The sequence below is a fragment of the Apodemus sylvaticus genome, chromosome 7, assembly GCF_947179515.1.
Source record: "Apodemus sylvaticus chromosome 7, mApoSyl1.1, whole genome shotgun sequence".
NCBI classification, from domain to species: Eukaryota; Metazoa; Chordata; class Mammalia; order Rodentia; family Muridae; genus Apodemus; species Apodemus sylvaticus.
Genome location: NC_067478.1, coordinates 122,385,191 through 122,407,208, shown reverse-complemented (window position 1 = coordinate 122,407,208; position 22,018 = coordinate 122,385,191). Strand labels below are relative to the sequence as shown.

The following is a 22,018-nucleotide window of genomic DNA, read 5'->3' as shown; positions in this document are numbered from 1 at the left end:
GAATTAGACCTGGTCATGGGCAGACTCTGCAGAAAAGGAAGAATCCATGAACACATTCTAACAAGAGACACACTATTCAGGAACTTAAACTAAACATGCTCCCTTTCTGTTTAGGTGATCTTTTCATGAAGATTACCAAATCCTATCAATATTTTAAACTGTGAATGGCATCCATCCATTCATTCATCACAGTATCTTCTTGAACTTTTATCTCATGTCATTGCCTCTTGTACATGCTTAGGAAACACTGGTGGGCAAAGTTGATAGACTGTTATCTACAACTAGGGATCATATACATATATAATGAACAACAGACAATAATATTCTGATTATACTATAAATAGGTGAGGGAAGATATAACAAAGACAAAGGTAAATGAGGGAAGCATGAATGCAGAGTGAATGTAAAGATTTTAAACAGGATATTCGAGGTAGGCAGAAGGAAGGGGATATCTGGTTAGACTTGAGCATTAAGGATGGAATCATTGTTAGCAAAGGTATATCACTTTCTTTGGTTATGACAAGAGAAACTCAATCAAAAATAAGCTTTAGATTATTTTGACTCAATTTTATTTCATTTCTGAATGTTTCGAACTGAGTTGGGCCTTTTGTGAAGATATATGTGTTTTGATTAGATTTCAGCTAAAAATACAAACTTCATTTAAGGTCAGAGAGAGGTAACTGCTGGTGTATTCTCATTCATTGTTGTTGGTTGTAACAGACATGCAAGACTTCTCACACCACATAAATGTGATGTGCATTAGTCAGTGAATATTGGACACTTACGACAGGTACCAAAGCTTGGCAGTTCATATAACTCTCTCCAAGAGATGCAATAACAATATATCAAGACATAATCTCTTCCTGGACAAATTAATCCTTCCCAATATGCAAGCAATCTTTTATCTACTTCTCAGTGCTTGGAGCAATATATCAAGAAGTCATGAGGAGGCAGTGAATGTGAAAGTCATTTTAATGAATCAAAGGAAGATGGCAGCCTTTGCAAAGCTGTGGAGTTTAGTAACTAGGATCAAACTGAGATAAATCATTTTCTCAATGCAAGAAATAGCCATTGCTCAATTAAATTACAATCATATAGATCACATTACTTGGGATTTAAACCCAGAAACAGTTTTTCTGTAAAATACCTGTACATCATAAGAGAGGAAAAGAATGTGGGTGTGGGTTATAAGGTGTAAGAAAGCGTGTTGGGGAGGTTATAAGGTGAAAAGGTTATAGGGTTAGCAAAGGGTGGGAGGGTGCAGGGGGAGTAGAGTGACAGAAACACTCTTTGCTTAAATATATCACAGTGGTATCTTAAAATATTTACTATATACCGTGTGTGTGTGTGTGTGTGTGTGTGTGTGTGTGTGTGTGTGTGTGTGTGTGTGAAGTGGTTATGTCTTTGAATATTGTTCAACATGTCCCTGGGTTCTCTTAAAAAAAATATCCATGGGGATCTTCATGCAGTTCCAAAAGTATAGCAATGCTTAATCTGCTGTGCCCTTTCGGTCTGCCCCACGCTGTATGTCTACCTTAATGCAGCCAAGAGTCTTAGCAAATTAGAGTTATGAATGTTTCTCGCCAGATGCTCAGTGGCTTTATATGAGTCAGTTTACTTCATGCTTATAGTAGAACACGTGCATACTTGTGTTTATGTGCACATGATTTGAGTAGATGGAAAAAGATAAAAAGTCACCAGAAAACGCATCATTTTACATCATTAACAAGTGCTGATTAAAATAAATAAAAAAGACTAGTCTAGTGTGATGGCTCCTGAGTATACACAATCCGAGAACTTGGGAGGCAGAGGCAAGAAAGACTGCTAGTGAATTTGAAATCAGGTTCATCTACATAGCAAACTTTGTGCTACAAAGTGGGACCTTATCTCAAAACATAAAAAAGATAAATAAAAGAAGAGAGAGAAAGGAAGAAAAAGATAAAATGAATATTTTTAAAGGAACATTAACTACATTCCCACATTTACGGAAAGCCCAGAGAGGATAGGTAAACCAAATCCACACTCTATACCAAGTGACAAATCTGGAATCTAGGACTGAACCTCTGAACCATCTAGTACTCAAGAGAGACCACTGAAACCACTACTTTTTGCAAGTATTTTATTGATTATCACACATTAATACTCCATTTGTTTATATTATTATATTAACATAGTAGTTATTTCAATTTTCTTTGTAGCCTTCAGTCTATGATATTGCTATAACTGTAGATTCTGGAAAGGGTGTACAGTCACTTTTGTGTACAAAATTTCCCACATTACACTGTCATAATTGGCTTCAGTTGTCAACTTGACACAGCATAGACTCACCTGGGAAGAGAGTCTCAGTGAGGAATTATCTATGTTGTTGGCCTATGGGTCTGTCTGTGGAGGACTGGGAGCTCATCAAACTGGAAGTCAGGAATTTCATGAGATTATTTTGAGAACCAACAGTTATTGAATTTGTATATAGAAAGCAGTTGCTGTAGTAAGAAGCAATGGACCTCAACTAGCAGAGATGCTGAAGGAAGACAGAAGGAACATGGAAAGAAATCTTAAGGAATTTTAACTATCCACCAAAGTCTTAGAGATAAACTGCTCACTATAAAAGCTGGGGAAAGGACTCAGTGAACAAAGTGCTTGTTGTGGAAGCCTGATGAGAGAATTCAGATCACCAGAACCCATATAAATGTAGGATATAGTAATGCATGCATTTGTAATACATCAGCACCACAGACCACAGGAAGATGGACCTGGATAATCACCAGATACAAGATCAATGGTGACCATCAAGAGACCCTAGGTCAAAGAGGATGGAAGTGGGAACTGACACTCAAGTTGACCTTCATGAACACAAACATGGAGTACACACACATACATACACACACATACAGACACACACACACACACACACACACACACACACACCATATTTTCTTCCTTGCTCAGCATCTTGATTTATGTATCTTTCTTTTCCTCACTGTGTTATATATCGTGGCTGCTCACTTTCATCACTCAATAATATCATTAATCAGTTCCATCTTATTAGGGCATCATTTTGTCACTCTGATTTATAGAGAAAAAGAATAAACATTACTCAGAGATACAGATCCAAGGACTTAGCATGCCCTCTTTAGGAAGTATGTTTTTATCTGTGTCTAGGGTAATTTAATTATGGCTGGTAACATGTATTTTGTACTGTTGAAGCTGTTATTTGGAATTCTAAGTATCAATAGGATGGTGCTCATGAAAGTAGAGTAGTGAAATGTACTTCTTATGCCAAAATCTGAAGGAAATGATGAATTTCCTATCCAAAAAGCTTTAAGAACCTCTTCATTCTGCCACAAGAAAGGTGAACTAGTCATCTTGGGTAGGGATACTGCTGTATTTAGTGTCTCATAAAGGTATATAGAACAGAATCACAGCACACATACAACTGCCAAATAAGTATAGAGAGAAGTAAAACTTTCTCAGTGGACTCCTTCTGAGATTGATAGATTGTTATCACAGTGCAAGCACATAGTAAAAGCTGACTCATGTGTCAGTTCCTTTCTTACATCCCTAGGACCAGTCACCAATCTCTGTATCTCTTAGTATGTTTGTCTATCTCTGGGTATGGATAGAGAGATTAATAGGTAGATAAATGGATAGTTGGCAGATGGACAGATAGACAGACAGACAGACAGATCTGTGGATAGGTACTAAATGTGGAGTCTATATCCTAGAATGGTCTGTAAATTTCTGTGTAGTTGAGAATGACCTTGAACTCTGATCTTCCTGATTTCACCTCTAGAGGTTATAAGTATTCCCTACTGAAAGGAGTTTTATTCAGTACAGGGAATTGAACTCAGGCTCTCCTGCATGCTAGAAAATCTATACTTGGGCCTGTGATGAATAATCTCATCTTGGATTATGATATACCTGTGATAAAAAGCATATCCTTGGCTGTGTCTGTAAGATTATTTTTAGAAATTATTGGATAGAGCTGCCATGTTAGATCCCAGTAGGACGGGACAGGAGACCCCAAGTACGGAGATATCCCAAGTCTAAGACCTCTGGGGACGCAGACCGCCAAGCTGCTGGATGCTGCTTATGCCCAGGACCTGGGCAGAGCAGCAGTTCATCTGTGTGCCAGCCAGGTGTGGGTACTGTGCCCTGTGGGATCTCTGCTGCCATCTTCACTCCATGACAGAGCAGACGGGCAGCACCAGGTTCGGTCCACAGAGACAACCCAAGTATAACATTGCTTGGGGCAGGACACACTAAGGCTACAACAGCACCCAAGAGGAGGGCAGCATCAGCAATCTGTGCCAGGGGAAACCCAGTCATCCAGTGGTGTGCAAATAGCCTTATGGGCTTACAGGAGGTTCAAGCACCAGCCAGTGACAACAGGACAAACTAGCACCAGAGATAACCAAATGGCAAAAGGAAAATGTAGGAACCTTAACAACAGAAATCAAGACAATATGGCAACATCTGAACCCAGTTCTCCAACAACCGCAAGTCCGGAATAGCACAACATCCCAGAAAAACAAGATTTGGATTTAAAAATCACTGGTCATGATGCTGTTAGAGGAACACAAGAAGGACATAAATAAATCTCTTAAAGAAATACAGGAGAAAATGGATCAAAAGTTAGAAGCCATTACAAGGGAAACACAAAAATCATTTAAAGAAATCCAGGGGAATATGAGTCAAAAGATTGAAGCCAATAAGGAGGAAATGCAAAAATCATTTAAAGAAATACAGGAGAACTTGGGTCAACAGGGAGAGGTCATGAAAGAGGAAATACAAAATTCTCTTAAAGAATTACAGGAAAACACAAACAAGCAAGTGAAGGAACTGAGCAAAAGCATCCAGTATCTAAAAACAGAAATAGAAACAACTAAGAAATTTCAAAGGGAGACAACTTTGGAGATAGAAAACCTTGGGAAGAAATCAGGGACCATAGATGCAAATATCAACAATAGAATACAAGAGATAGAAGAAAGAATCTCAGATGCCAAAGAGACCATAGAAACCATGGACTCAACAGTCAAAGATAATGCAAAATGTAAAAAGCTTGTAACCCAAAACATCCAGGAAATCCAGGACACAATGAGAAGGCCAAACCTAAGGATTGTAGGCAGAGATGACAGTGAAGATTTACAAATTAAAGGGCCAGAAAATATATTCAACAAAATAATGGAAGAAAACTTCCTTAACCTAAAGAGAGAGATGCCCATGAATATACAAGAAGCCTACAGAACTCCAAACAGGCTGGACCAGAACAGAAATACCTCCTGTCACATAATAATCAAAACTCCAAATGTACTAAACAAAGAAAGAATATTAAAGGCAGTAAGAGAAAAAGGCCAAGTAACATATAAAGGAAGACATATCAGAATCACACCAGATTTCTCACCAGAGACTATGAAAGCCAGAAGATCCTGGGCAGATCTCATGCACACTCTAAGAGAACACAAATGCCAGCCAAAACTATTATACCCAGCAAAACTCTCAATCACCATAGATGGAGAAATCAAGATATTCCATGACAAAACCAAGTTTACCCAATATCTTTTCACAAACCCAGCCCTACAGAGGATAATAGGAGGAAAACACGACTACAAGGAGGGAAACTTTGCCCTGGAAAAAGCAAGATACTAACCTTCTTCTTTCATCAAACCCAAAAGAAGATAACCAATCAAATATAAAAAATAACATCAAAAATGACAGGAAGTAATAATCACCACTCCCTAATATCTCTTAACATCAATGGACTCAATTCCCCAACAAAAAGACTTAGACTAACAGACTGGATACGTAAACAGGACCCTACATTTTGCTGCATACAGGAAACACACCTCATTGTCAAAAACAAACACTAACTTAGAGTAAAAGGCTGGAAGACAATTTTACAAGCAAGCAAATGGTCTCAGGAAACAAGCCAGAGTAGCCACTCTAATATTAGATAAAACTGACTTTCAACCTAAAGTCATCAAAAGACACACTGAGGGACACTTTTTGCTGGTCAAAGGAAAAATACACCAAGAAGAACTCTCAATCCTGAACATCTATGCTCCAAATAGAGCCAAAGGGCACCCTCATTTATAAAAGAAACTTTACTAAAGCTCAAAGCACACATTGCACCTAACACAATAATTGTGGGTGACTTCAACACTCTACTCTCCTCAATGAACCGATCAGGAAAACAGAAACTAAACAGAGACACAGTGAAACTAATTGAAGCTCTGGACCAATTAGATTTAACAGATATATATATAGAGAGAACATTTCATCCTAAAGCAAAAGAATATACCTTTTTCTCAGCACCTCATGGTACCTTCTTCAAAATTAGTAATATAATTGGTCACAAGACAGACCTCAACAAATATAAAAAGATCGAACTAATTCCATGCCTCCTATCAGATCACTAAGGAGTAAAAGTGGTCTTCAATAGCAAGAGAACAACAGAAAGCCCACATTCACATGGAAAATGAACAATAGTCTACTGAATGATACCTTGGTCAAGGAAGAAATAAAGAAAGACATCAAAGTCTTTTTAGAATTTAATGAAAATGAAGACACAACATAACCAAATCTATGGGAAACAATGAAAGCAGTGCTAAGAGGAAAACTCATAGCCCTGAGTGCCTCCAAAAAGAAAATGGAGAGAGCATACACTAGCAGCTTAACAACACACCTGAAAACCCTGGAACAAAAAGAAGCTAATTCACGCAGGAGAAGTAGAAGACAGGAAATCATCAAACTCAGGGCTGAAATCAATCAAGTAGAAACTAAGAGAACCATACAAAGAATCAACAAAACCAGGAGCTGGTTCTTTGAGAAAATCAACAAGATAGATAAACCCTTAGCCAAACTAACCAAAGGGCACAGAGACAGTATCTAGATTAACCAAGTTAGAAATGAAAAGGGAGACATAACAACAAAAGCTGAGGAAATTAAAAAAATCATCAGATCCTACTACAAAAGCCTATACTCAACATAACTGGAGAATCTGGAGGAAATGGACAGGTTTCTAGACAGATACCAAACACCAAAATTAAATCAGGATCAAATAGATCATCGAAACAGTCCCATAACCCCTAAAGCAAAAAAAGGGGTCATAGAAAGTCTCTCAACCAAAAAAAGCATGGGACCAGATAGATGGCTTCAGTGCAGAATTCTATCAGACCTTCAAAGAAGACTTAACACCAATACTCTTCAAACTATTCCACAAAATAGAAACAAAAGAAACACTACCCAACTCCTTTTATGAAGCCACAATTATGCTGATGCCAAAACCACACAAAAATCCAACAAAGCAAGAGAACTTTAGGACAATTTCCCTTATGAATATCGATGCAAAAATACTAAATAAAATTTTTGCCAACCAAATCCAAGAACATATCAAAACGATCATCCACCATGATCAAGTAGGCTTCATCCCTGGGATGCAGGGATGGTTCAATATAAGGAAATCTATCAATGCAATCCACTACATAAACAAACTCAAAGAAAAAAAAAACTCATGATCATTTCATTAGATGCTGAGAAGGCATTTGACAAAATTCAGCATCCTTTTATGCTAAAAGTCTTGGAAAGGACAGTAATTCAAGGCCCATACCTAAACATAGTTAAAGCAATATACAGCAAACCTGTAGTCAACATCAAACTAAATGGAGAGAAACTTGAAGCTATCCCACTAAAATCAGGGACTAGACAAGGCTGCCCTCTCTCTCCATATCTTTTCAATATAGTACTTGAAGTTCTAGCTAGAGCTATTAGATGACATAAGGAGGTCAAATGGATACAAATTGGAAAGGAAGAAGTCAAATTATCACTACTTGCAGATGATATGATAATATACTTAAGTGACCCAAAAAACTCCCCCTAGAGAACTCCTACAGCTGATAAACAACTTCAGCAAAGTGGCTGGTTATAAAATCAACTCAAGCAAATCAGTTGCCTTCCTATACTCAAAGGATAAGCAGGCTGAGAAAGAAGTTAGGGAAATGACACCCTTCCCAATAGCCACAAACAATATAAAGTATCTTGGTGTGACTCTAACCAAACAAATAAAAGATCTGTATGAGAAGAACTGCAGGTCTCTGAAGAAGGAAATTGAAGAAGACCTAAGAAAATGGAAAAATCTTCCATGCTTGTGGATTAGCAGGATTAATATATTTAAAATGACCATCTTGCCAAAAGCAATCTACGGATTCAATGCAATTTCTATCAAAATCCCAACTCAGTTCTTCATAGAGTTAGAAAATCAATTCTCAAATTCATCTGGAATAACAAAAAACCCAGGATAGCTAAAACTATTCTCAACAATAAAAGAACTTCTGGGGGAATCAGTATCCCTGACTTCAAGCAATACTACAGAGCAATAGTGTTAAAAACTGCATGGTATTGGCACAGTGACAGGCAAGTGGACTAATGGAATAGAATTGAAGACCAAGACATAAAAGATCACACACCTATGGTCACTTGATCTTTGACAAAGGAGCTGAAAACATCCAGTGGAAAAAAGATAGCCTTTCCAATAAATGGTGCTGGTTCAACTGTAGGTCAGCATGCAGAAGAATGTGAATTGATCCATTCTTAGGTCCTTGTACTAAGCTCAACTCCAAGTGGATCAAGGACCTCCATCTAAAACCAGACACACTGAAACTAATAGAAAAGAAACTGGGGAAAACCCTTGAGGATATGTGCACAGGGGGAAAGTTACTGAACAGAACACCAATAGCTTATGCTCTAAGATCAAGAATTGACAAATGGGCCCTCATAAAATTACAAAGTTTCTGTAAAGCAAAGGACACTGTCAAAAGGACAAAGCAGCAACCAACAAATTGGGAAAAGATCTTCACCAACCCTACATCTGATAGATTGCTAATATCCAATATATGCAAAGAACTTAAGAAGTTAGACCCCAGAGAACCAAATAACCGTATTGGGGTACAGATCTAAACAAAGAATTTTCACCTGAAGAAATTTGGATGGACAAGAAGCACCTTAAGAAATGCTCAACATCATTAGTCATTAGCGAAATGCAAATCAAAACAACCCTGAGATTTCACCTCATACCATTCAGAATGGCTAAGGTTAAAAACCCAGAAGACAGCACCTCTTGGCGAGGATGTGGAGAAAGAGGAACACTCCTCCACTGCTGGTGGGATTGCAAGATGGTACAACCACTATGGAAATCAGTCTGTCATTTCCTCAGAAAACTGGACATGACACTTCCAGAGTACCCTGCTATACCACTCCTGGGCATATACCCAGAGGATTCCCCGGCATGCAGTAAGGACACATGCTCCACTATGTTCATAGCAGCCTTATTTATAATAGCCAGAAGCTGGAAAGAACCCAGATGTCCCTCAATGAAGGAATGGATACAGAAAATGTGGCATATTTACATAATGGAATACTACTCTGCAATTAAAAACATTGAGTTCATGAAATTTTTAGGCAAATGGTTGGAACTGGAAAATATCATCCTAAGTGAGATAACCCAATTGGAAAAGAATACACATGTAATGCAATCACTGATAAGTGGATATTAATTAGCCCAGAAGCTCTGAATACCCAAAACACAATTATCATATCAAATGGCTCCCATGAAGAAGTAAGAAGAGGGCCCTGATCCTGGAAAGGCTTGATCCAGCATTGTAGGGGTATACCAGGACAGAGAAAAAGGAGGAAGGTGATTGGAGAATGGGTGGAGAGAAGAGGGCTTATGGGACATATGGGGAGGGTTAACTGGGAAAGGGGAAAGCATTTGGAATGTAAACAAAGAATTTAGAAAAAAAAGAAATTATTGAATCATGAAAGCTCTGACATAATGTGTGGTTTAGTTCCATCATGGATTCTTAACATTATGACATTGTTGGGAGGTAGTGTCAAGTAGTAGATGGTCAAGAGTAGGAGATGGGAAAGAAAAATAAGAGTAGGATACAAAGGTCCAGTTGGGAAACTAGGTCACTGCAAGGTGGGAGGGGCTTTGTCTTGCCCTGGCACCTTTCTGCAGTCCACTTTTCTTTGCTTTCTGTCTTCTGTGATATGAATAGCTTTATTTTGCTTCTTGTCTGTGGTGATGTAACCTAATTGTCATTGATCTTTGTCCATCATGCTACTATTGGTCCAGAAACAACAGAGTTGTTCTTGATGGAATCAATCCTTCAAAACTGTGATGTAATATTATCTTTATTCTGTTTATAACAAGTCATTCTATCACAGCAATTCAGGCCCAATCACCAAATACAATATTACATGACAATATTTTTATATTATATTTATATGTATATATATCTATATATCTCTCTCTATATATATATAGATATATAAAATGTAGTATTGTGATGGTTTATATATGCTATGCTGCCTTCCTATTAGATGAGCCATCTGTAAATACAGTAAGCACATTTTCTATGGGCTGTATGCATAAATTTACAGGGAATACAAAAGCATGCATAGAGGCTAATTATAACAACTCGTCTTTTGGATAATGATTACCAATTTTGCCTAGAAAAATTGGACATGCAATAGGCCATATATCGGTATTTTGAGATAACCAATTTAATTGCTGTTTGGAATAAGGAATATTTCATTAGGTTCTTTTCCAAAATACTTTATTGATTCTGTCCTATAATTCTGTATTAACACAGCAACAGCTTCATAATAAGGTGTTAAAAGTTTCTTTGGAGACGAAGAAAGATGAAGTCACATCAATGGTACCTTTTGCCAAAGGTCTGCTGTCAGCGTGTGAGTTGTAGGAATAATGCAAGCAGCCAACAATTGATCATAATCTATATAATGTATCTGTGGTTGGCTAATAGCTTCCTCTACTTTTGGCAAAGCTATTCATCCCTCATCAGTTAATTGTCGAGGGTAATTAGGATTTGCACCCCCCTTGAGCGTATCAAACAACGGTTTAAGCTCTCCTGTAGTAAGCTTAAGATGAGGGCTTAGCCAATTACCATCTCCTAACAACGTTTGAAAATCATTTAGGGTAAGTAAATTATCTTTTATTTGAATTTTCTGTGCTACAATATGTTTAGAATATAACTGATGTCGCAAATATTGAAAAAGATACCACCATTGATTCTTTTCTGGAACAACAACAACACCAAAAATTTTAAAGCCCATTGTATTAGAGCAAATGTTTATAACAAAACTCCATGAATAATATACACTGAAATATTCAAAGTCCTGACTTCTTGTATTGAAGCAGAGACAAATTTTTCTCTCACATAAGCTAAGGATATTAGCTATTCCTTAAGGCAAAACTTTCCAATGATTATGAGGTCACTAGAAGCAAACCCTTTACAATTATCAGGATGCAAAGAAAAAAATCAACCCACCAAAACCATAATAATTCTATATGGAGTAGGCAGGCCAGATTTTAATGACTTCATAAGTTCCATAGCCTCATTAACCTTTCATAAATCTTAAATTTGAACTTTGTTTTGAACAATACCTTGATAAATCTCTAATAATGCTGCTTTGGCCTAAGAATAATTCCTGAAGGTGATGCGAGGGCACAAAAAAACTTCCCTAGGCAGAGAGGATCACACAAGCCTCTCTGAGGCAGCTCTGAGCTTTGCAGTAACGCAAATGTAAATATTTCTTTTTGTATGGCCATATGGCCACAGAGAGCTGCATTAGTGTTCTCAAAAGACAATTGTGTAACAAAAAGAAATCCTGCTTGAGGGTTTCCAAAATTTCTACTAGCTGTTTTTAGTAGTCTATCCACAAATTCCTGAAAATAGTTCATTAAGAGCCTGTTTGGTACCAAATACATTCCCACTGAGATCTCCTTTCCAATCTTGGGGTGGGGGGGCTTAAATTTTGTTTCTACTACTGTATCCAATAAAGCTTGTGCAAAAGGGGTAGTGGGCCCATACTGGTCACAGCTGTTTTTAACTTTTATCACTCTAGCAATTATCCTAATCACAAAATATGTGTAAATTAAGAATGTGAACTTTTGATCAAACTGCAAACTGCAGCCAATGGAACACTGCCAATTTAGCCATAATTTTTAAGTTTCTTTTGCAATATTAGAGCATAATCATAACATTGGAAAGCAAAACCCAATTTTAAACAATCCATTCTCTTTAAAATCAATACCAAAAGCATTATGTTCATGCTACAAAGCTTGACTGCCAGTTATTATATATGAATGCTTGACAGTGCAACTTTCAATACCTCATTGAAGGTTTTAAATCTTACCCTTTATAAGTCTAGTTTCTAGGATAAGGATTACATAAAATATTATCCCAATTTAGAAGTATCTTTTGAGGCCTGATTTCCTGGGCTTGTTCATGCCAGGTGTTATTGTTTAAAATTACTCCAATGTTCAGTTAATACATTTAAGACTAATCAGAAACAAAATAAAGCGGCTACACATATTTTATAAATTTAGATCAAATAAAAGTTTTTCCAACTAATTTCAAGAGAGGAGCTCCTTGTTACCTGCTGAACCCAATAATCACAGTCACAGAGATTTTTGTAGGAAAAAACAGCCACCAGCTCCCTTACCATAAAAGCTGAGAAGCTTCTGGCCCCTCTAAGATTGGCTTGTGCAGTAAAGCTCTTGGCAGGGCTTCCCCAGCTGTACTAGACTCCTAACTACAAGTGTAGGGCTCCAAAGGCTAATTGCGACTGCCATTTATTTATTTATTTATTTATTTATTTATTTATTTATTCATTTATTCATTTATTTATCTATTTGAAACAAGTTAAAACTAAATCAAGGTGTGAACAATTAGCAGATAAAGTTTAAACCATTTTTTATTTTAAACATGAAACAGAACATTCAAGCAACAAAACAAAATGAAATTGCAGACATAAAATAAAACATTTTTGATGGACATGGATAGATTAGGGCACCCAGGACAGACAATAGACAGAGAGGGAAGAGAATTAGAGGTCCTGAAGGGACCCAGATGTCCTACCTAAGAGACCCAGAACCGAGCATTGCTCCAGTAGGAGCCAGAGGAGGCAGGACGTTTCCTGACCTCCTCCTGTCCCTAGAAGAGCTCTGAGTCACCTTACCTTCATTTTTCTTCTCTTTCATCAAAGCTTCCCAGATAGTTGGGAAGGACTGCTTTTCTCAAGCCCATTCTCTCACGTCTAGGGTGTATCTGTCTCTAGTCAGGGTCCAAAGACTCAATGCAACTATAAGAATTACCTTTGTTTCTCTAAATTTTAGCATAACTCTAAACACATACACAAAACACATTTTACCTTTATCTTCTCCTTCTACATGGTTTATCACCCCTAGCCCAAATTTTCCTCTGTGCCACCCCCAGGTGTCCTTCACTGTAACCTGCTTACTGGAGCCCTATGTTGGGCACCATTTTACTAAGCCAGCTCAGTCAGTCAACAGGCTCTCCAACCCAGTAGTGAGGATTGAAAAGAAAAAAGATGATTAGACAACATTGTAGCATTACCCAAGTTAATTCTGAGACTGAGACAGGTTTAAATTTTTCCAATCTACTTTTATACCATTTTAATGACATGCAAGTATTAAGGGCAATAGTAGTACAATGAGGAACAAGCAAGACAATGAACACAAATAGTCAAGGCAATAAGCAAAGCCCTGAGATTACAGTTGCTTCCAAGGGAGTGTCAGAATGACCAAAATACCTGAGCCTACTTCCTTGTCCAAGCCCAAAATCTTGCCTGAAGCCTACTTCTTTTGTTCCACCCTAAGATTAGAATTCCTGCCTTAACCTACTTCCTTGTTATACCCTGGAGTTAGATTATTGCCTGAACTTAACTTCCTTGTCTCGGCCTAATTTCAGATTCCTGCCTGAAGACCATTTCCTTGTCCTTTCCTTGGTCAATGTCATATTCCTGCCAAGTAGCACCCCAAAAATGCTCTCTGCACTGAGCCTTGATTGAAGACATGGATTGAAGTAGTGATATTGTCACTCTGTTTATATATGGAGGTAGCTCCAAGTAGAGTATCCAGTGATAAGTTTCTTCTTGTACAAAGAAGGTAGCATGGGATTCTGTCAGCTAGTCAGGATATCATGTACTGTAAAAATGCACCCTTTCTGGAATTCTCCAGGTATTGCTGAGCACAGTTGACTGAAACTGTGAGATATGTGATCCAAGACTGCAGGTAGCTATTATAGATAATTTAAAGTTTCATGCGTGCTTGAGGTTTCTAAGGATTGTGTTCATGTGTTTTGAGAGAAGTACGCATTACTGTCCCTCTGCTTTTCCATTCATAGTTCTTCATATCACTGTCTCAAAAGACACTTATTTCCTTATTTAGATTCTGGTAATCTAATATACAGCCTTTGACAAAGTGGTGGATAACACAATCGTAGATCTACAGAATGATTTAAAAAAAAACAGTGTCTGTGGGATGAAAATGTTAGTTGTCTAGTATATAATGAAAGAATATTTATGTTTGTGAATTTTTCATGAAGTAGTGTGCTAGGTACTTTTAGAAAGAACTCTGACCTTATACTTGTGCATACCTTCAGTGTTTTATATTTTGTTTTTTTAGCAATTAATTTTTCTTTTATTTTTAAAAGTATTGATTAATAATTGAAATTAAAACCCTAATTAATGCTCTTCTCCACAGACAGTTTGAGAAATACTAGTAAAGTTAAATACTAGAAATTAACTTTGGAGAAGAACTCTAAATTTTTTTACATAAGATATGTCCCTAGACTATAAATTATTGCAACATCTTATTTGATGTGGGATATGTTGAGATTTTCTTTATACATGTCTGTGTGTGCCGTGTATATATGCATGTTCACATGTGTGCAGGTGGGCATACACAGGTACACATTTGGAAGCCAGAATCTGACATCTGGTGTCTTCCACAGTCTTCCTTTATCTTATATATTGATGGAGGGGTTCTCTTCAATTTAGAGCTGAATGATTCTTCTAGTCTAGCCAGCTGGTCTGAACCAGGAAATATGTCTCCACATCCCGTGTGCTGTGATTATAGGCAGGATGGCCATACCCATCAGCATTTACCTGGAACTCTGGGTGTATATGGCTTATACTTTACCCATTAGTGAACCTCTCTATTTCCTGTCTTTTATATGAAGATAGTGTATTTGTGAGTATTGTGTGTACATGGAAATCTGTGTGCTTGCATAGGGACACATGCACATGGGTGTGGAGGTCTCCTCTGCCTCCAGTGCCTGTCCTAGTTTGGTTCTTTGCTGCTGTAATAAACACCATGGCCCAAAGCATCTGTGGTTGGAAAGGTTTAATTGGCTTATGCATCCCCATGATCTCCCATCATTGAGGGAAGCCAAGAACTGTGGAAGAAAGGTATTTACTGTCTTGCTTTACCCAAACTGATCGGCTAGCTTTCTTTCCTTCCTTCCTTCCTTCCTTCCTTCCTTCCTTCCTTCCTTCCTTCCTTCCTTCCTTCCTTCCTTCCTTCCTTCCTCCTTCCCTCTCTCCCTCCCTCCCTCCCCCTCTCTTTCTCTTCCTTCATTTCAACTTTTGATTCTTTGTGAGTTCTTTGTCCCCTCGTATCTGCCCTCCACCCATGCAACCTCCCCCCCAAAGGAAAATAAAAAACACAGAAGCAAAACAAAAAAAGCATAGAAAATCTCTCTTGTGGAAGGTATAATGTGTCACAGTGTATACCACAATATACCCCTCTGCCCACACGTCTTTCTCTTGCAAATGTTCATTGCAGTGTATCATTGGTCTAGTTCAAGGTCTCTAGCTTCTGTCACAGTGTTAGTGCCAGGGGAATGCGATTCCCCAAAACACAGACAGGAGCCAATCTGATGCAACTCACAGCAGGGTCCTTATTCTATTTGAGCTAGCTCTGGGGCCCCCTAGGGCACCACCATCAAACAGGACCAATTTTGGAGGAGGGGAGCCCTGAATATTTATCAAGGCTTTATAGTAATTACCAAGCAGGGGGTGGTGGTGGTGGTAAATGTGCAAACACATAATTGGAAAGCTACTGAGGACTTTAACATAATTGGCTGGTGGTGGGAGTCATATAAACTTAATTTCTGCTCCCTTCTGCATTGGTGGCGTTAGACAGGGGTGTGCTTGTAACCTGGAGGTGCACTTTGTTGGAGGAATAACTTGGAAACTAATGTTAGGTACCAGCCTGTTAGGTTGCCTGAGTTCAAACTTAGGTCAGGTTCTCTAAAATGGAGTCTGAACTTAAAAGATTTGGCCTCTCAACAGCATCAATATTGGATCTTCACCAGGACTCCTCCTGGTTGTGCGGATATGGTCCTTTGTCGAGAAGATCCTGCAGCTTTTTATCAGCAGGACCAGCCCCTCATACACTCTTTAACAGTTCACAGATAATGTAGATTTCAGGTGTGAGCCTGGGTGGTTCAACTTTCTCTTCCTTCCTTCCTTCCTTCCTTCCTTCCTTCCTTCCTTCCTTCCTTCCTTCCTTCCTTCCTTCCTTCCTTCCTCTCTCTCTCTCTCTCTCTCTCTTTCTTTCTTTCTTCTTTCTTTCTCTTTCTTTTTTTTAGATTTTCATTTATGTGAGTACACTGTAGCTGTCTTCAGACACACCAGAAGGCAGCATCAGATCTCATTGCAGATGGTTGTGAACCACCATATGGTCGTTGGAAAGTGAACTCAGGACTTGTGGAAGAGCAGTCAGTGCTCTTAACTGCTGAGCCATCTCTCCAGCCTTCAGCTTGCTTTATTATATTGTCTAGAACCGCCTGCCTGGGGCTGGTGCTGCTCACAGTGGGCTGGGAATGGCCACCTTCATCATGAGTCAAGAAAATGCTCCACAGTTAGGCCCACGGGCCAATCCGTGGGGTAATTTCCTGACTGAGATTCCTTCTTCCCAGTGGACTCTGGTTTGGGTCAAGTTGACAGAAACTGACCAGCACACCACCCTTCTTGCTTTGTGAGGCAGACTTGTTCACTTTTGCCTGAACTCAATTTGGCTAGGCTTGCTGGCCAGAGACAAGCAGGAATATGCCCATCCCTATCCTCTTGGCAGTGAGATTACAAGCAAGCCATGAAAGTCATCTTTCTCTCTCCCTCCCTCCCTCCCTTCCTCCCTCCCTCCCTCCCTCCCTCCCTCCCTCCCTCCCTCTCTCCCTCCCTCCTTCCTTTTTCATGTAGGTCCTTAGGAGATGAAGTTCAAGTCCTCACGGTGGTTACACAGCAAGCCCTTTACTGAGCCATCTCCCCAATATCTGATGCAGCATTCTTATAAAAAGTGAAGCAACTGGGGTCTAAAAACGTCTTAGGTTCACATTTCCCTGCTATCTGACATAACAAGCAAGGCGGAAGATAAAGAATGCAGCGATTTAAACTTCATCTGAAATTATTCTTTGCTCTTTTTATTCTTCATCATTCAGGTTAGAAGTAAAGCTGGAGTGCTTGGGGGAAAGGAAACAGTAACAGCAACAGCTCTATTTACGAAGAACTTCCGGTACGACTGACTGTTAAGGAAAACAACCTGTTCTGTGTTTTTAGAGATGAAAAACAAACATTCAAAGTAAGTTTAGCAACAGATTCAGGATCGCAATGCAGGCTTTTCTGGGGGTAGTCTCTCTCCATTTGATATTGTTCAATAATAATCACTAGAGAGGGTCATGCACAAGCTATATTACCCAGGAAGTCAGGTTTATAATAATCAATACAGTGCTAGAAACGGGTCTCTCATTTAAGGGTTCATTCTTCAACATTCATAGTTGGGAAGACATAAGTTGAAGTGTTAAGCGATCATTAGCATTTAAAAAGGCCGGAGAAGAAATAGATGTATTCTATCGTGTGAATCTTACAGATATGTGTTTGTCAAACTGTTTCATTTGATTATTTTCCTGAACTATCAGAGAGGGGCAATGAAGATCTCTTGAAAAATTACAGAGATGAAAATAATTGCTTGTCATTTTTCCTTGCATGGAAAATGGAAGAGAAGGGCTAAATCTTTTGAGGCTAACTGATGAACCAGCCTGTCTCCATCTCGGATTTAAAACCCATCTTACAGTAAATACGAAATATGTTCATGCCTGTCTATGATTAAATCTGTGTTTTCAAGAATTGGGCTACGCTCTGCCTGTAACCTTAATTACAAATGGTTCTGTACTGTCTGTTTCAGAAAAAGGAAACCATGCTTTTTGTTTTTAAAAGATTGCTATGATAGCATGTTGTTATGGCTACCTTGCATTCCTGTCTTTGTTTCAGGAGGTTGTTATGACCAACATGTCCAAAACTGATCTCTTCAACCCTACATTTAGGGTGAGATAGTTCATGTATATAAATTTTAAAAAGCTTGCTTTAATTAATTTGGCCATGATGATTTGGGTCGGTGAACTTTCTCCTCAAATCTGTGGGAATAACATAATCAATCACATATTCATGATAACTTTTTTAGTTTATATGGAACACAATTGGGATAAGTTGATCTTTTAGGGAATGTATGTTGTGGTAAATATTATTTGGGGGTTTCTACTCCACCTTAGCTGATCTAGTTGCCAAGTAAAAGCTACATAAGCCTTTATATTTGATAATAAGCCTCTGAGCTTATTATACTAACCATTTGAGCTAAGTACATAGTAGTCCTCTATGCTATTTTGTCTAATTCCCTGTCAATAAACCTGAGATTACACTTCCCATGCTCTGCTTGAGCTGCCCCTAGACAGGCTGGCCCTTGTGAGAATTCCTTCCTCCTCCTCCCTGCTCCCTTGTTCCTGCCTCAGACAGACTTCAAGCCCAGGAACCAAAGCCCCACCTCTCTTCTGCCCAGCTACAGATTGTAGGCATCTTTATTAACCAATTACAGATAACTTGGGGGTTAAGGTTTGTACAACCAAAGCTGGTATAGATGAGAATCTGCTTGTCTTAGAGAAACCAGGTATTGGCATGCAGAACTCAGCGTTTGAATACAAGCGGCATCAGACGGACCAATTACAAATGTACTTACACCAAGTAAAGGTGTTGGAACTGAAATATTTCCCTCAAGCTATGTGCTCTAGAGGCTAGAGTGTCAACTGATAGTGTTACTGGGAGGTAGTGGGACTAGTCGGTTGAGGGGACTAATTAAGACACTGTCCCTCCCTGGGCAGTGGTGGCATATGCCTTTAATCCCAGCCCTTGGGAGGCAGAGGCAGGTGGATTTCTGAGTTCAAGGCCAGCCTGGTCTACAGGGCGAGTTCCAGGAGAGCCAGAGCTACACAGAGAAACCCTGTCTCGAGAAACCAAAATAAGTAAATAAATAAATTAATTAATTAAAATAAATTAAAATAAAATAAAAATAAAAAGACCCCGTCCCTTTCTCTTCTTTCCTCCTTGTCTCCTGTCTAGTCTCTTGGAGATGAGCAGAGTTTTCTATCACGTGTTCCCAGCTCTGCTGTTCTCTTTTATCACAGGCTCAAAACACAATGGTGCCAAGTGACCAAGGACTGGAATCTTTGAAACCATCAGCCAAAAGAAGTCTTTTGTTGGGAATACTGTAAAGGAAAGCTAGCACACAAAATATTTCCTTGGTTCTATAAATTATGATTGCATTTTAAAATCAAGTAATTGTTTTAAATTAAATCTAGTTTGTAAGAGCACAATCATATTTATCCTAGCAGGAATTTTTAAAAGATTCTTTTATTTACAGAAATAATCTGTGTTTTTGCTTTCCAGACGCATGAGGTGATTAAGGCAGAGTCACAATTAGAGAAATTCCTCGAGTACTATCCTTCCTGTGCCTGGAGTAACAGAAAGTAAAGGGTATTAACTTCCCCCTTTACCCAGTTCCTGTTCCTTCATCACATTCCATCTCCACACTCCCTGCTTTGCAAGGGAATATGAAGGAGCAGACAGGAGGTAGGTCTATTCTGTGTTATACCATGGCATTCAGCAGTGTTTGTGTCTAATTCTTTTTGTAATTTTAGCAGATTCTCCCTCATTCTTACTTTAACACTTAACGAAGCCTTATAAGGTCAGTGTCAAAGTGCTTCTTAGCCACAGACACACCTTCAAGCCACTTTAACCCATACCTTTGTCACTGGAGACCTGAAAATTCAACACCATTCTCACTTTCTTTTGTATAACGAAATGTAATTTTCAGCATTTTCCCTCCCCTCACCATTTGGGGTAGCTGTTACTACCTTTCTCCCGCCAACCACTTGTTAAAGGTCTTTCATCCTTTAGTTTTCTTTCGTTAACAGTTACCATTTATTAAATGTGTTAGGTTGTTTACATATGGGCACCCACTGACTGCTGTCTGCGTGCTTCTTAAGCAGGCAGCGTTTTAGGAAGTTTACATTTCTCAACACACTTATTCTATGAGGTTAACACACAGAAGGAAGCAGATGTAAATGCAAGGTAACTGGAGGCCGTGGAATCAGCCTGCTTAGCTTCACTGTTACCTTTACAAAATGGGCTTTCACATCACGTATGATGTTTATTTCCTATCTGTAACCTCATCCTAAATACTTCTGCCCTTCGATGTCCGACCTCACCCCCTCATCCCACAGGCTGCCCACGGTTCCTTTCATTTTCCTCGAGCCCACCGCTCCCAAGCCTTCACATCTTGTGTCTTTCCTCTTCTGGAAATTTTCCTGGTAGCTGAAACTCCAGGTAGCTGGCAGCAGATTCTGGCTGCCTCTCACTGGCGGCCAGAGCGCATGAGCACCGCAGCTCTGTAGAGCCCCGGGCCCGACTCCCAACAGCGCCCGCGCGCGGTGCAGGCTGGGGGAACATGGCCGCTTCCGGCTTCGGAGTCCGCCTGGCGCGGGGCTGACCGCGGCTGCGGCCCGGTGCGCTCCTCCCTCTGCATCTCGCGCCGGCGGCCGCGGAGGGCGCAGCGGCCTCCAGTTCTCGCGCCATGGAGAAGAGCTCGAGCTGCGAGAGTCTCGGCGCGCAGCTCCCAGCGGCAAGGCTGCCCAGCGAGGACTCACTGTCCAGGTAAGGCCGGGGCATCTGGGGACGGAGGCCGTGCGGTGCCGGGGCAGAGGCCGGGAGCGAGTGTGGATGGAGATGCCCGGGCGTGCGGGAGGGGAGGCTGAGGCTGCTCCTGCGGCAGGGACGCTCGGGCGTGCCGAGGAGAGCCGGGGCCTGGAGAGGCTGGACCGCGGAGAGAGGAAAAGCCTCGGGGACGGAGAGCGCAGCGGAGCCGAGCTTCCTCCTCCGGGCCTTTGGTGCGAGAAGTGAACATACAGTTTCTTTATGGCCATTGCCCCTCTAATTCCTGCTCATTTTCCCGTCGTGGATTTTGCTCCAGTTGTGTTTAAGGATGCAGCTTTTTTTTAAACTTTTATCAGGAGTTCTGTTGTCAAGGGCGTGACATTTTCATTCTGCGCTAGTCACAGAGTTTGGGGTCCAGCCCATCACCAGACAAGTGGCCTTAGATGGCACTCTCAGACAAGCTTGCTTAGATTTGAAATGGAGAGGAGACGCAGCCACACAGAGTCAGCCTCTCTGCTTAAACATCAGTGACATTACCAACACAATGTGCATTATATGTGGCATTGGTTTGGAGCACTCTTCAATTAACTGTAGATAACAGCTTCATTATAGAAATTTGTCAGTTTAAATTTTAAGCTTAATGTAGGCAGATAGCCACAGGTGATTCTAAGTTACAGGCAAGGTATACTGTTACTTCCACTTTGTTAAGTGTATATCTAAATTATTTCAAGTTTTGTTTGTCCACAAAGTACTACAATCAAGTATTGGAGTTTGATTATGGTATCTCAGCTTTGTTCTACAATATCTCAGAGTTGTATTTTGGGTTTTTTGGTCTTTTTTCTTTCTTTCTTTTTCTTTCTTTCTTTTGTCTTTTTGTTTTGTTTTTATACAGATGCTCAAATAATAAATTTTCTTATTTGCTTTCATATACTCTACAAATCATCTTTAATATTTCTTAATGTGTCCACACAATTTCTTTCACCCAGTAGATTGATAAATGTATTACTCTTTGAAAGTGTGTACTTGCATGAGTTCATGTGTACTGAATTCATGGAGGTGAGATTCCCTTAAACTGGACGACAGGCAGGTGTGATCCCCATGTGGGTGCTGAGAACTGAATCCTGGTCCTCTGCCAAAGTAGCAAGTGCTCTCA

At 39.6% G+C, this 22,018-nt stretch overlaps 1 protein-coding gene across 4 annotated transcripts in view; it reads left to right on the top strand.

The window, feature by feature from the left end:
* The first annotated feature begins 20,659 nt into the window (after positions 1-20,659).
* Mtmr2 (myotubularin related protein 2) overlaps positions 20,660-22,018 on the top strand; it is a 55,346-nt gene continuing 53,987 nt past the window's right edge. For 2 of the 4 annotated variants that reach the window (XM_052189114.1, XM_052189115.1), the window contains exon 1: positions 20,778-20,865. Coding sequence is in view for 1 of the 4 variants with exons in the window: in XM_052189111.1 (XP_052045071.1) it covers positions 20,786-20,865 (80 nt within the window). In the remaining 3 variants the exon portion in view is untranslated. Of the gene's footprint in view, positions 20,866-22,018 lie in introns of all 4 variants that reach the window. The other 2 variants (XM_052189111.1, XM_052189116.1) reach the window with 2 other exon arrangements.